Genomic DNA, 12,237 nt, shown 5'->3' with positions numbered 1-12,237 from the left:
ATCGGGCCGGGGGCACCGGGCGGGCCAGGGGCGAAATGGGCCGGGGGATGGAGGATACGGGGCTCGGAGAGGGGGAGCGCGAGTGGAGGGAACTGGGGGCCCGGAGCGGGAGCTCGGGCTCGGGGAATTGCCGGGGGAAGGGGAGCTGCGAGTCGGGAGGATGAGGGGGAGCAGGGGACCACGGAGGAGGGACGGCGGAGCCGGGAGTGGGGGGGAGCGGGGGGTCGGGAGGGGCCGCGGGTGGTCTCCGGGTGTAGCGGGGGTGAGGGGGGTCCGTGACACTCCCTGAGCCCGGGGGTGTAACGGGGCAGCGATGGGGGAGGTATCGGGGACAGGTCTGGGGGGACGGGCCGTGTGTGGGGAGGAATCGGGGACAGCCCGGGCGGGGGAGGGATCGGGGGCGGCCCCGCTGGGAGCCGCTATCGGGGGCACGGGCGGGAGGAGCCGGGCCGTGTCCCGTGTGCCGCGGCTGGTGAGACCCCCCTGGCCCGGGGGCTGCCGGCTCCATCCGCTCCCGAGGGGCTCTCGGGAATTGCCTCCCTCGGCTCCTTCCCGGCCCGGCCCTGGGGACGCGGCTGGCAGCGCTCGGGGGGACACAGCGGGGACAGGGTGGCACAGCCCAGCGGCCCCTCTCCCACCTGGGAGGTTCGTGACGGGGATCCTCCAGGGGTTTTGAGGGTGAACTTGTCTGAGCTGTGTGGTTCGGGTACCGGAGATGTGTGCGTTGCCCTCGATAGAGAGCACCTGGATGTTGTAATTTCATTTCTCCTTTTAATTTCTGGTCTCAGCGTTTTGTAACTCTCTCAAGAAACTCATTTGTGGAACCTCTGATGAAGAGAGCAATGGGTTAGAAATTAAGCACTTGATGGATTGATTTATCTACATTTCAGTGTTATTCTGGGCTAATTAATATTTCTGCTGCTGTCTGCAATCCAGTTCTGTGTGAGGCCAGTCTGAGCAGGTGTCAAGGTGTGGAACAGGCTTGTGTCCTAAGCACAGGTATTTCTGTGCTTTCTGTCTCCTTGAGTTGAGTTTCTGTTCCTGAACAGCCACGCTTCACATCTTGATGTGGTTGTACCAAAATCAATATTTGTCTGCTGTGGGTTTTGCATAGGCAAATTAAGGCTTCTGCCCACCTACTGAGGCAGCAGGTATAGGGCTGTGTAAACAGGCTGGGGGAGCCCTGAGAGGAATTGTTTCCAATTCTGCTGTCTCCCCAGCTCCAGGATGGGGGGAGATGGGACAGCAGAGGCCCCTGCATAGCCAGGCATCCCCACAAGGCTCCTGGAATTTGGAGCTGATTTTGGAATGACATGGGAGGGGCATAACCCTTGTAACTTCGCTTTTTTTGTGCTCCTTTTCTCAGGCCACTGCTGCCATACAGTTTCCCTATTCTCCCTGGTTGTGCTGGGTGGCTTTTGGAGTTATTTTTTGGCTGCAGGGGCAGTGTCCCACCCTGTGAGGGCTGGTGGTGCGTCAGGGAGAGGAAACACCACCAAAGCCAAGCTATGTCAGCTCTGGGTTCCTAATGCTGAGCTGATTGTTTTGGAGTGGCTGCTGCTGCCTTGGGCTCTCTGGGAAGTTCCTTGTAAGAGCTGGGCATCTGGAAGAGGTTCAAACCCAGCCTTTTGTCTTGAAACCAGTGCAGAGCCACCACTTTCCACTTTAAATTCAACCACTACTTTAAATTCAACTGGTGAGATTATGAGAAAGGCATTTGTTTGTGTTGGGAGCACCAGAGGCTGCACCGATTCCCTGCCGAGCTGAGTGATTTCAAATCCAGATCTCCCAGATCCCTGTGGGGGTCTCATTCCTTTTAGGCTCTTCTGAAGGGTCTGGGTGGGTTCTGAAACCCACCTGGTCTGATGGTCCTCCCCAAAGGCTCAGCTTGAACCACTGTCAGGAGGTGTGTGTTGTGCCCTGGTTTCTCATTCTGCTTGTGTTCCCATCATTAAATCCGTGTTGATGAGGGAGTGTGGGCAGTTCTGCTCTGTGCTGAGATCCTGCCCCTCAGTTTGCTCTTGTCAAAGTGCTCTGCATGAAACCCTGGAGTACAGGATTGTGAGGAAGCTCTTGGCCTCACTGCATCGCAGAGTCACAGAGTCCTTAAAGGTGGAAAAGACCTTCAAGGTCATCGAGTCCATCTTGTGGCCAATGCCCACCTTGTCCTCAGCCCAGAGCACCGAGTGCCACATCCTGGCCTTCTTTGGACACCTTCAGGGATGAGGACTTCCAACCTCCCTGGGCAGCCCCTGCCAAGGCCTGACCATCCTTTCCATGGAGAAATTCCTCCTGATGTCCAACCTGAACCTCCCCTGGCACAATTTGAAGCCATTTCCTCTTGTCCTGTCACTTGTTCCCTGGGAGCAGAGTCATCAAATCAGAATGAAAATATGAAATCAGTATAGCAAATATCCTAGGCAAGGACTCAGAAACTGGGGGATTTGTTGGATGGAAAGCTTGGGATATTGGGCTCTTCTGAGATTGGCTGCAGGGCACAAGAGGAGCCCGTATCCTGTGAATCTGGCCTTGGAGACGTGTTCCAGGTCACTTGGTGGGTTTATGGCAAAGCAGGAATGAATTCAGCTCTCCCACCTCCCTGTCACTGCTAGTCTTTTGGCCTGGCCTTTGCTTGTTCTCTGCCACCCTTCTGTGCTAGTGAAGATAACAGCAGGGAGAAATAACAAACTTTTAAAACTATTTGATATTGGCAGAATAAAGCAGGGACTAAGGAGTAGCGTTTGCAGTAGCAGGAATGCGGGGGATACTCAGTAAGTTTGCAGATGACACTAAAATGGGAGGAGCTGCTGACCCCCTGGAAGGCGGGGAGGTTCCACAGAGAGTCCTGACAAAGGCTGGGGCTGAGAAATCCCCAACCATGTGACAGGGGCAAGTGTCAGATCCTGCCCTGGGATGGGGCAGCCCTGGATGCAGGGACAGACTGGGAATGAGAGGCTGGAGAGCAGCGCCCTGGCAAGGGACCTGGGGGTCCTGGTTGGTGGCAAGTTGGATCTGAGTCACCAGTGAGTCCTGGCAGCCCAAAGGGCCACCAGGCCCAGGGAGGGATTGTCCCACTCTGCTCTGCACTGGGGCAGCCTCACCTCCAGTGCTGGGGGCACTTGGGGCACCACAAGATGAGGAGGATCCAAAGCTGTTGGAGTGTCCAGAGGAGGGACACGGAGCTGGGGAAGGCTCTGAGGAGCAGCTGAGGGCACTGGGCTCGTTCAGCTGGAGCAGAGGAGACTGAGGGGAGGCTCCTCGGGGGCTGCAGCTCCTCCCGAGGGGAGGCGGAGGGGCAGGGGCTGAGCTCTGCTCTGGGCCAGGGACAGGAGGCCAGGAAGGGCTGGAGCTGTGCCAGGGCTTGGGATGGATCTCAGGACAAGGTTCTTCCCCCCGAGGGTGCTGGCACTGCCCAGGCTCCCCAGGGAATGGGCCCGGCCCCAAGGCTGCCAGAGCTCCAGGAGCGTTTGGACAGCGCTCTCAGGGATGCTCAGGGTGGGGTTCTTGGGATCTCCTGGTTAATGCCAGGAGTTGGACTGGATGATCCTTGTGGGTCTCTTCCAGCTCAGGATATTCCAGAATTCTGTGATACTCAAAATGTGCCTCAAAGCAGATTCCTATAGGTATTCCTTCACAAAATTTTCCCTAGTCTGAGATGGTGCAGTGTTTCACACTGCAGTCACATTCAAAGGAATCGTGGTGTTGTCTGCCTGGAAAAACAGCACCGCTTGTGTTGGTGTCTCAGTCTGAGAGGGAAGTGGTGTCCCTAGAACTGACACAGGGCATTTTGTCTGCAAGATCCTGGTGAAGAAAAGCTCCAACTGTCTCAAGTGGACTCCTGAGTCATGTGCATTGGACTGTGAACTTCAGAGTTATTCATTGACCATGGATGAGCACAGTGGAAAAAGGAAGTTTACTTCACACTGGAGTTCCCTTAGCATGTGTGGGATTTTCCTCCTGCCACAAGCAGTGGGTTATAGATGAGGAAAATCTCTGCAGTGGATGCAGAGTCTTGGGTTTCACTTATTCCCAGTCAAACTGAAAAGATGCAGGTGAATAGAGATCTGATTTACATGTTGGAGAGGGACTGTTTATAAGAGGGTGTAGTGATGGGGCAAGGGGGAATGGCTCCAAACAGACAGAGGGTACAGTTAGATTGGATATTGGGAAGAAATTCTTGGGAAGAAGCTCCCTATCCTTTTACCAGGAGCTGGGAAGGTCAGAAAATCTCAGGAAGTGATTCCTCAGTGTTAAACACGGCCATGTGTGCTTCTCCTTGCTGAAAGAAGTGTTCTTAATGGTGCTTTGTGGATCCAAGCCATATCTTTCTGTGGAAGGGGGTGCATCACCACAACGCTGCTTTGTCTGGGGTTTTTATTTATTTATTATTATTTTTTTATTTTATTTTATTTATTTATTTGAGTTAAAGCCTCTCCACAGCACCACAGGTCTCCTTGAGAGGAGGACACAGGAACACCATTGTTTGGCCATTGCAGGAAACCCATTGTCAAGCCAGGAATGTCCCCCTCAGTCTTTTCCTTTGCAGTGGACAGACACCTCTCTGCAGCTGTAGGACACCAACACTGAAGTGCAGTAGCTAAATAACCCTCTTCTGAGGAATGACCTTATTTACAGGCTCATTCTTCAGTAAATGATGCCTCTCTCTTAGTGCTTTAGTGTAGCTGGTGTTCATGGGCCATTTGTTCTTGAAATTCACAGATCTCAACCAGGAGCAGCTGCAGAAGGGTGGGGGGAAGTTTTAACGGTGTTCTTAACTGCGTTCATCCTTTGTTTTCACACATCAGAAAAATGCACAGCAAAAGGCTCCCATTTCCAAACCATCTGATACAAAACTGTTGGGCAGAGTTGGTGTTGAGGGACAGCTCTGAGGCCTCAGGGATTGATCCCATAGCAGCTCCCAGGGGACAGAGCCTCCTGTCCACACTCTGGGGCTTCCTAGAGTCTGCTCCAGGAAAACAACGTGTTCTCCTCTGTGCAGACATATCTAAGCTTGTACATCTCTGCAGAGGAAGAAGAAGAACAGGTTGCTGGTACAGTCCCGGGTGCTGTTGTCTCCATGGGGCTGGGTTAGAGTTGTTTAAATGAAAAGCAAAAGCAACCCAACAAAACAGCTCTGCCAGTGCAAAGCTCTGCAGCCTCCAGACCTTACCTGGGGCACAAGTGAGGACAGCACTGAGGTGCAGCAAAGGGGAACCAGCTGCTGTAAATCCTGAGGGATTTGGATACAAATTTTGTTTTGACCCTGCTGCTGCATGTGTGCTTTTAGGAGCAGATTTTAGTCTAGACTGCCTTTGTTTCTGTCAGACTCCACAGTGCTGGTTTGCAGGGTTGGTTTGTGTGTTCTGTGTTTCCATTCTGGGATTTGCAGGTAGGGACACGTGGTGTTTTTATCCTTAAGGTGGAATTAAAACTTAGCAAAGACCTCTCTGTATTTCATTTGTGGGATCAGCTCTGCCAAAATCAGCACCACAGCTGATGCTGGGTAAACTTCCCAGGATTTGCTTCTGCCAGAGTTACAGCTACGCTCAGTGGTGGTAACAGGAAGAATGAATCTGCATTTGTGCAGAATTTCTAAAATAATGAGGGGTGTTGGGTTTGGTTCCAGCTGATTATTTTTTTGTTAAGCAGCAGTTTAGTGCCCAGCTAACAGGGATTATCTGTTTGTTCCAGGAGTTGGGAAGCACCACAGAGAGCCAGGAGCCAACCAATCATCTCAACACCTAAATGAGGCATTAAGTCTGGTGAGCTCTACACATTTCTCTTCCAATTTATGGCTCTGCTGGGTCCCACCCTGACCTGTGTGGCTGTCCCTGGGAGCTGCAGGTGTTCTGGCAGGGGCTCCCTGAGCATCCTCAGCCTTTGCCAGGGACTGCCAGGGGCACATTTGTTTGCTGCTGGATAATACAAAGCTTGCAAGTGGCTGAATGAGGTGCTGCCAGAGCTTCCTCTGCACAAGGAGAAATCAGGATCCTTTCTGGAAGGCTCCAGCCTTCCTCCTCTGGGTGATTGACACGAGTAGTTTGTAGTGGGAACCCCAGACTCTTGTTTGTCACATGCTGGGAACATTCCCAGTTCCAGGAGGTTCTCTGGGTGCTGGTTAGGCACATGTGCTGACCTGATTTCCTTTCTCCAACAGATCTGTTGCTCTGTCTGAAACCTCACCAGGGAACACAAGTATTAGAAATGGCAGGTAAGAGCACCTCAGACACAGCAGGTAGGGAGAGTGGTTTCAGAGGGTGTTGTTCATGGTGCTGTGGGGGCTGTAACGTGTCAGGAATGTGACCTGTGTCCCTTCCCGAGACCTTGGTGATCCCTAAAGCTCTTCAGCTACTTCTCTTGCCTTGGTCACATTTACTTTCCTGCTGTGTCCTGATCTGTCACCTGAGGTTTCTGCTCAAGTGATAAAGGTTCAGATGTGACTTGCTTGAAAGTTTATGAGGATGGAATTTACTCAGAAAAAAAGTACATGAGTACAATTCCTTCTTTCCAGAGGCTTTCCACAGTGTTCCTAGCTGTGCTATTGACATTAATCCATCTGAATTTTGCTTGCAGTGAAATTAGGAACAAAATTCCAACTTCTTTTAAAATAAGAAGTCTGGAATTTGCCTCCAGCTGCAGCTCATGGGTGACGCAGTTTGGTTTTTGAAAGCATGGGGTGCATTTGCTGATCTGATGTGTTGATCCCAGCCTTGATAGGAGAACTGTAGCACTCTGAGCTCTGCAATCAGACATGAAAGGGGATATTTTAATGTAATTTATTTTGTCTAATCTCAGGAGTAACCCAGAACAGCTGGGAACTGCGGGGTCTCTGGGTGGGAGGAGGTGGGCAGCAGCTGGGTAGCAGCAGAGAAGAGGTGTAATCTCCAGCTTTGTGTACCTAGCAAACAACTGTGAGGGTGTTTGGACCATTTTATGAGCTTGAAAAATAACAAATGGAAAAATGGACAATGCAGTGGCTGCTTGGTTTTGGCCCCACCACGTGGGAGCTCTGTACTGGGAGCTGGCAGAAGCTCTGCTGTCCATGACAGAAAATGGGAGAGAGCAGAACCAAAGGAACAATCTGCAGCTTCAGCTGTTGAAGAGGGACAGAACAAGTTTCCTCATCCCTCAGGAAAAAAAAAAATTGTTAGAGAATCTGCTTTCACTGCATTTGATTAATCTTGGTCTTACTGGCTTCCCTAGAGACCTGTCCTTTCAGCTGTATCCCCTCCCTTTCCCTTGATCCAGCATTGTTAAATCCCTTTCTAGGCTGCAGGGACACTATGTGCAGGAGAAATCCCATTAGGTGCTTACAGCAAACAAAAAAATTAATGCAAAGGAATCCAAATTCCTGTGGACTTTGAAAGCATCCATCAGCTCTCCATGGGATGGAGTCAGCAGTGGTGTTAACCAGTAACTCAAACCAGCTTGGAGGGCATCTGAATTAATGTAAAATGGTTTTCAGGGAGATGGGTGAGGAGGGGAAAAAGACTTGATGTTTGTTTTTATCAGGACAAGTCAAATTGGGCTGGTGACTTCAGACATTATTCCATAGCTACTTCTGATGTATTCCCAGTGGGCGTTCTCACCATATTTTCTGTGTGAAAATATGCATGAGGGAAAGCCTTTTTCCTTCCTAAAGCCTGGCTGCAGCTCTAGGCTCTTCCCTGCCAACCTTCAAACAGAGCTGAGGAGCTGCTCCTGCAAAATGTCTCCTCAGCCGGAGATAATGGGAAGAGAAGGGGAACTCTTGTGCTGACAGTTCTTGTTCAGACATTTCCTCTTGTCTCCTGCGCCATTTGGAGGTTTTCCCAGGACATTCTTCATCTCTTCCTCTGGTTGTTTTTAATTCTGTTTACTGGGGCTGAAGGAGGCTAGAGACAATTAGTCACAATGCCCTGGAATCAAACTTTAATCAGCTCTGGAAGGCAAGAGCAAACATTCCCAAACATGTAGGAACACACATCCAGGCACACACACACAGATCTGGGAGCTGACAGCAGCAGAGGATTTAGGCATTTAATTACTTGATTTTAAAACAGAAATTCTTCCCAAGGTAGGGTTTTCTTTACCATATAGCTTTTGGCAGCATTTGCTGATTTATTGTCTCTGAATGCAAAGCATTTGCTTTTTTTTCTTTGTTTTTTTCCTTTGCTTTTTTTTTTTTCTTTTTTGTCCTTTTTCCTAGGGCTTAACCTTGCAGGAAAAACTTGAATGTAGCCTTTTTCCATTAAAAATCATGTGTGTTTTCAAAACAAGATCATCCCTGACATGGAATCACAAAATGGTTTGGGTTGGAAGGGACCTCAAAGCCCATCCAGTGCCACCCCTGCCATGGCAGGGACACCTTCCACCATCCCAGGCTGCTCCAAGCCCCGTCCAGCCTGGTCTTGGACACTGCCAGGGATCCAGGGGCAGCCCCAGCTGCTCTGGGCACCCTGTGCCAGGGCCTCCCCACCCTCCCAGCCAACAATTCCTTCCCAACATTTCACTTATTTCCCAGCACTGGATGATACCTGGGTACAGAATTCCAGTTTGGGGATGCCTTCAGGCACCCTTCCTTATTGTTCCAGGCTACAACAGGTCTTAAGGCCTGACCCTGGCCAGGACAGGCTCCTGCTTACTCAGAGCTGGTGGCTGAAGGTAAATCTGCTTGTCTGGACCCTCCCCAGCCTTTCTTTCTTGCTGTGGATTTCAGAAGGGTTGTAACTGAACACCGCTGTGCAGCTGCTTCCCCCAGATGTTGCTGACACCTCCCCCTTCCTGAGGAAGCTTATCCTGGAGCTTATTTTAAGTTGTTTTTTTCTTTCACACAACTTCACACAGATGTGTAAAGGTGTTAAATCCATGTGATGTTCATTAGCTTGTTTCTATTCCCCTCTCAGCCTTGTGTGTAGTAGAATAAATGTCTTGTCCACTGCTGAGGAAGAAAACCAATATATTTGTGGTCCAGGGAGAGGATGAATGTGCAGCACTGTCGGAAGGGTGTGGAGGATACAACACATTTCTGCTCTCAGCTGAAATCTGTGTTCTGTGTTCCAGAAAAGGTGAATAACTTCCCACCGCTCCCCAAGTTCATCCCTCTGAAACCGTGTTTCTACCAGAATTTTGCTGATGAAATTCCCATCGATTACCAGTTCCTGGTGAAGAGAATCTATCATGTGTGGATCTGTAAGTTGAATAAAAACACCTGTGCTGGAAAAAGGTGTTTGTGTAGCAAAACCCCATAGATCTCAATGACTAATGTGCTTTAAAGTTTTGATGAGGGGCAATGATCCCCCTTGGAATACTCTAATACAACTTTATGCCTGAATTTTAAGCTGCTGTACCTTGAATTCTTGAATAATCTTGAAGAAGAGAGGGTGGCAGTGCTGGAAAAGTCTGTTAGTAAATAGCAGACCACCTTTGATACCTTTATTAATGTCAAATGATCATAGAATCTCAGACTGGTTTGAGTTGGAAGGGACCTGAAGGATCATCTCATTCTACCCCCTGCCATGGCAGGGACACCTTCCACCATCCCAGGCTGCTCCAAGCCCCGTCCAGCCTGGCCTTGGGCACTTCCAGGGATCCAGGGACAGCCACAGCTGCTCTGGGCACCCTGTGCCAGGGCCTGCCCACCCTCACATGAAAGAATCCCTTCCCAATCTACCCCTGCTCTCTGGCAGTGTCCTGTCCCTCCATCCCTTGTCCAAAGTCCCTCTCCAGCCTTTTTATAAGCCCTGTTTAACTCCCAAAAATAGGTACCTTAAGGAAATTCCCAGTTCCCCTGGGTAAGAGTAAGTAAGAAGGAGAATTTTAGAAAAAATAATTGTAGCCCATTTGCTGCTACCTCTTTCCCCACCTTGGAAGAAGTCTTCCTGGAATTCTAGAAAGGCTGAAATTCCCTCTTATCCTCACATTTCCCTTCCCAATGGAAGCAGTGTCTTCTAGCTGCATGCTGGCTCTGCCTTAGCTGTGCAGAGCCCCCCAGACATTCCCCATCCTGCTGGAGTTGGGAGCTGATCCTGTCACAGCTGGTGATGTGCTGATACTCTGTGCTCTGAACAGAGCTCCTGGCCCTGGGCTCCTGTTGTTTCCCTCAGCCATTCAGAAGCCAGCAATGAAAATTGACCATTCTTCTCCAAGGAATGAAATCGGTGTGGCAGGCCTAGGAAACCACAGGGAATGCTTTGGAAGATTAAGAATCTTTTTGCCTTGCTTATCTTTTTTTCCCCAAATGCTTGTCATCCTCTTTACCCTTCTCACTGAAGGAAAGCTTGTTTTCTGCCAGCTCTGCATTTGGTGGCATGGCTTTTATTCCAGATGCACGGGATGTGTGTAGGAGAGAGATTTGTGTGCATAAATAATGGCATAATCCATGGCTCCATTGTTCTTTGGTTATGTGGAGCTGCTGCAATGAGCTCTGTAATTTTCTTGCCTGAAGAAGCTGCCTGTCCCTCCAGACTCACTGGTGCGATGCCGAAGCTGTAAAGCCGCCTTTGTCCTCCCCTCTCCCAAAACAAAGAGTCCCTCAGTCGAGTTAATGGCAGGCTGGAGGAGAGCCAGGGATTTGGGCATGGCCAGGAGAGCTGCCATCTGCACCAGGAGTTTCACATTTCCATCTCCTGCTCTCAGGAGTTTCACATTTCCATCTGCAGAGCACTTCCTTTGGGGGTCTCCCTGATTTTTTTGCGTGGGTTGGAGAGCGACGTGTAAAGGGAAGAAGGTAAACAAGAAAGGGCCAGTTTTGAAAAATAGAAACACACAAGTTTGTTGCTGGAAGGGTGATTGCTCATTAGTTTAATTGGATGTGAGCACTGGATTAAGGTGGAGGGAGGTTTGGGGAAGGTTGTACCAGAGCTCCCACTGCTGGAGAACAAACTCCGACCTGAGGCACAGGAGAGCCAAAAGTTCCTTAAAACTTTGTAGATGCTCTTGGCTTGGTGTTTTGTCAAGTATTTTAAAATAAGTAACTTTTGAAGAATAAATTGCTTCTGAAAATGAATATTTGGAGAAGTACAGCTAATTGGTGTGTAAATGAAATATCATAGATTTATGGAATCCCAGAATAGTTTGGGTTGGAAGGACCTTAAAGCCCATCCAGTGCTACCCCCTGCCATGGGCACCTTCCACTATCCCAGGGTGCGCCAAGTCCTGTCCAGCCTGGCCTTGAACACTTCCAGGGACAGGGAATCTACAAACTGTTAGTTTAAATACCTAGATTTAATTAATTTAAATAACTAATGTTCTTCCCCCCAACATTAGGACTCATCCAAACCATTGTGTACAAAGCTTCGATGGCTACTCAGAAGACATTTTCTTTGCAGTAAAACAATGTTTTATTTTACTCTCAGGCCATGTGTAAGTCAGAAGTAGCAGCTGGGTATAGGTTTCATTCCCCTGATTGTGTTGTCAGTATTATTTTGTGACCATAAAATCTTGCAGTTGTTCAGGACCCCCAGGCTGTGTGAAGGCAGGTGGGTCAGTGCCCAGGCGGAGAGAGAAGAGTCAGAAGGACCAAGGCAGTGATGTGCAGATGAGCTGCAGAGCCATGGCAGGGAGTGAAGTCTGGAATGGGCAGGACACATTCCCTTGGCACAGGTGAAGAGAAATTCAGGGATTTAATTCTGCCTGGATAACTGAGGCCAAGGTCCCGAGTGTTCTCATGAGCTCAGCTCATCACCAGGCTGTGCTGGAGGGTCTTTGGTGTTTGGACCTTTTACCTTCTCCTTTCCTGTGCTTGTTGATACAGGTTACCACAAAGGGTTTTAAGAGTCCCCACCAGTTTTCCAAAATAGGAGATTGTAAATTGGCCTCTTTGAGCCTGGCAGAGCCTGGTGGGGATGCAGGGACAGCTGTGGGGAGCCCCTGGCTTGGGGCTGAACCCCCTTTCCAGGGATGTGAGCTTCAGAAAACTGGGGGAACAGCATTCCTTCATATACTACTGCTTAGTGCAGCACTGCTGTGCTCTGGGAGCCTTTGTCAACTGTTCCTTTTTATCCAAGTGACAGGGACAGGGATGTGAAAAGGCCTCTAAGCCGCCCCTGTGGTCCCATATTCTCAGCCTGATTGGAGTTTGTTTATCCCCTTGCTCAAGGCAGCACTGCCAAGCCCCCAAGATATCCAGGCTTCCTCAGAGGCCCAGGGAAGCGGAGAGAGAGCCTGCAAGGCACTGAGCTGGCTCAGAGATAGCTCCTGAGGCAGCCCCAGCAAGCAGAGAGTCATTCAGAGGCAGGGGCAGGGCTTGGGTTACCC

General features: G+C 50.0%; 1 protein-coding gene across 3 annotated transcripts in view; it reads left to right on the top strand.

The window, feature by feature from the left end:
* SCAMP4 (secretory carrier membrane protein 4) overlaps positions 1–12,237 on the top strand; it is a 138,267-nt gene that overhangs the window by 116,857 nt on the left and 9,173 nt on the right. The window contains exons 1-4 of one of the 3 annotated variants that reach the window (XM_058858694.1): positions 405–645; positions 5,692–5,762; positions 6,158–6,211; positions 9,043–9,171. In XM_058858694.1, coding sequence (XP_058714677.1) covers positions 6,205–6,211; positions 9,043–9,171 — 136 coding nt within the window. In that variant the 5' untranslated portion in view covers positions 405–645; positions 5,692–5,762; positions 6,158–6,204. Of the gene's footprint in view, positions 1–404; positions 646–5,689; positions 5,763–6,157; positions 6,212–9,042; positions 9,172–12,237 lie in introns of those variants that run through there. The other 2 variants (XM_058858695.1, XM_058858693.1) reach the window with 2 other exon arrangements.

This window comes from Poecile atricapillus, chromosome 28 (genome assembly GCF_030490865.1).
Source record: "Poecile atricapillus isolate bPoeAtr1 chromosome 28, bPoeAtr1.hap1, whole genome shotgun sequence".
NCBI lineage: Eukaryota > Metazoa > Chordata > Aves > Passeriformes > Paridae > Poecile > Poecile atricapillus.
The sequence above is the reverse complement of the archived record's forward strand: the minus strand, read 5'-3'. Positions and strand labels throughout refer to the sequence as shown.